This window comes from Cucurbita maxima, unplaced genomic scaffold (genome assembly GCF_002738345.1).
Source record: "Cucurbita maxima cultivar Rimu unplaced genomic scaffold, Cmax_1.0 Cma_Scf00016, whole genome shotgun sequence".
NCBI lineage: Eukaryota > Viridiplantae > Streptophyta > Magnoliopsida > Cucurbitales > Cucurbitaceae > Cucurbita > Cucurbita maxima.
This window is the reverse complement of record NW_019272032.1, coordinates 975,950-978,982: the sequence shown is the minus strand read 5'-3', so window position 1 is coordinate 978,982 and position 3,033 is coordinate 975,950. Positions and strand designations below refer to the sequence as shown.

Here is a 3,033-nt window from a genome sequence, read left to right as displayed (position 1 = left end):
AAAAAAAAAAAAAAAAAAAAAAAAAAAAAAAAAAAAAAAAAAAAAAAAAAAAAAAAAAAAGAAAGAAGAAGAAAAAAACAGCTTAATTGTTTCACTAAATCCTCCAAATAGCAACAAAAAGAGAGAGAAAAAAGACATAACCATTGTCCAAATAGATATGAATGGGAACATAGTTACCAATGACAAAATAGATACTTCAACCAGTGCTTGCTGATAATATGCAGGTTGGTTTTTTATGATCTTCACAGCTACAAAGCTGTTAGTTTCCGCAACCCAGCATTTAGCAACCTGCCCAAAGGTCCCATGGCCAAGTAGATCTTTGACAACATATCTGAAATTACCAATTAACCTAATCAAAAACATAATCAATTGAATTCTACATAGTCTGTGGATGATAAACAATACAGTTCTACAAAAAGTAAAGGATATCTGCTGAAACGAAACTTGAGTTCTTGACCCTAGTCACAGGGGTGAAATACAAACTTGAATGAGACAAAACAAATACTCTTTCAACCATCTAAATGCTGCAAAACTATATTATTTATAGATATTAGTATAATGTTCAATAAAAGAGAAAGAAATGGAAATAGAAATCCTTGCTTTCTGTGCTCTATGCAAAAGCAAAAAGGAGCTGCAAGCCACACTTTTTACGAAATTTCATTTTCATGAAAAGTTTGGTCGAAGATCTATGATATTTTTAGTCTCATAGATTTCAGGTTAAGACATTTTTTTTTCCTTTACTAGAAACCACGCTTTCATCGAAGAATATGAAAAAATATAGCCAAACAAACTACCAAAAAAAAATAATAATAATAATCCATGGTATAAATGATAATTACAAACTCCATTACCACATTGCAAATAAGGGCATTAATCGGATAACCTCCCATAACTCCCTTAAAGGTCTCTCTCTGAAGATTCTATGATTTCTTTCTAACCAAATCCCCCAAACTACAACAAAGAAGCAAGTCTGCCAAAGAAGTTCGCCCTCTCCCTATAAGGGATAGGAAACTGCAAAATCTCCTCCATCATAGTCAAGCAATCCCTATTTCACACCAGAGAAACTTTGAAAGCCTCCCAAGAACAGTACCAAATCGGCTAAAAAAATTAGTAATCCAAAGAATAGGGTCAAGGTCCTCGGAGACACCTTTGCAAAGGAACACCACTAGGCCCAAAAGGAAGAAAGAATGTCTCTACACCTATCTACAGCATTAGCTTTCCCATGTAAGACTTGTCAAGCAAAGAACTTTACCTTCTTTAGAATTGTAACCTTCCAAGCAGGGAAAAGGATGAGGGAGCACACAAAGGGGTCCTAAGGACGAAGGTTTCTCCTCCCCTAACCTACATGGATATCCCTCGAAAGCATAGCAGAAACCTTCAAAGACTCCTTATCTATAGTAGGGTGACAAAACCGCAAGTTAATAAAAGAAGACTGCCTCGAATGTGGCATAGAAAAATCAATGGAATGCAGCCTCATATCTGATATATGGTATAGATGGGGAAAGAGATGCAAAAGGGTTACTCTCCCACCCAACAATACTCCAAAAATATATATAAATTGATTTTTGGAGCCATCCCCTAAAGAACATTGTGGAAAAATAAAGGAAAACTAGAAGAGATAACTTTCCAGGAGTTTTTTTTTTTAAAAAAAAAAAAATCCCTCACATTGACTCTATGCCACAATCACTTAGCCAACAAAGCTTCATTTCAATGTGTAAGGTTACCAACACCCATACCCCCTAGATCCAAATGCTGCAAAACCATAACTAAGAAAAGAAAAGAAAATGGGGGTGGGGATTCAAACATTTGATCCCTTGATTGAAGATATAGTCTTAACCAGTTCAGCTATTTTCAAGTTAACAAAAGAGAAAAAAAAAAATTGTTTATGTAACTCCAATCAATCAAAAACTTCTCTGTTTTCATATATTTCATCCTATAAATGAAATATCCGCTTCCTAGTTCTTGCCCAAAACAAACAATAACAATCATCAAAAGACTAGGTCTGAAGCCCAATCAGGCTTCAATCTTAAACAGATCTGTCATTGGCAATCTTCACTCACTTTAGGACTTCTTTTCATCCCCTATTTGTCATTGTTGGAATAACTTTTATTTTTTGTTTCCTATAACTTTTTTAGGTAACTTCACTCAAGAATAAGAAGCAAGACATAGCTTCTCGATGATACAACCTATATATCCTAAATAACTTCTTGGTGACCAAATTATCTTTGAACTCAACTTAAATTTAATACAAGATCTAAGTTCTAGTCAATATGTATGCTGATATCTTGCATTGCAGACCCCAAAAAAAATCAGGATTAGATATGTACAACTAAGAGGCCAATAAAGATATCAAATGCTGACTTCAACTAAAGAAAGTTCAACGCAGTCCCTGCAGATGCATAGTAGAAACAGTGTGCAGAACAAGAAAATTAGTGGAAAATAAGGATTGAGAGTTTCATTCAGGAAACACACAAACCTTCGTTGTGTGTCAAAATTGAGTAAAACAGAGTTCACCGCCAAAATAAGATCTGAGTTCACATTATCATAGTCATCATTGAGGACTCCAATAGATGGGCTCGTCAAATATCTCTTCAGATTTAACTCTTCTGAATATTTAAACTCTGGATTGCATTTTCTGTATGTTTCAACTATGTCCTTGGTTAATCTAGCAACCAGCTGAACAATCAAAAGTTTTACGTCAGAACAACAGATTGCTATTTTCTCATTGAACCAGTATCAATTCTTAATACGATAATATACAAATTATATCGCCCTAGGATGGACTATCTTAAATTAAGGTTCAATATCTCGGACTATCTTAGTAATCTGCCTCAACTATAAACTTGTGTAAAATTTAAATGACGAGCAATGAAAAAAGAATATGAATAGAAAAACAAAATTTAGAGAAAAGATTGTTATCACAATTACGCACATAATTAAGCCACATCGTTTTTTACCTTATAAACTCCAATGCATCAATATGTGTTTTGACACCTCAAGTAATTTTCTTTTTTTTTTTTTTTTTTTTTTTTA

At 33.6% G+C, this 3,033-nt stretch overlaps 1 protein-coding gene across 1 annotated transcript in view; it reads right to left on the bottom strand.

Moving 5' to 3' along the window:
• LOC111490844 (dual specificity protein kinase YAK1 homolog) overlaps positions 1–3,033 on the bottom strand; it is a 13,274-nt gene that overhangs the window by 7,690 nt on the left and 2,551 nt on the right. The window contains exons 2-3 of the mRNA XM_023139469.1: positions 2,477–2,676; positions 178–331 (exon numbers count right to left, since the gene is read on the bottom strand). Coding sequence (XP_022995237.1) covers positions 178–331; positions 2,477–2,676 — 354 coding nt within the window. The remainder of the gene's footprint in view (positions 1–177; positions 332–2,476; positions 2,677–3,033) is intronic.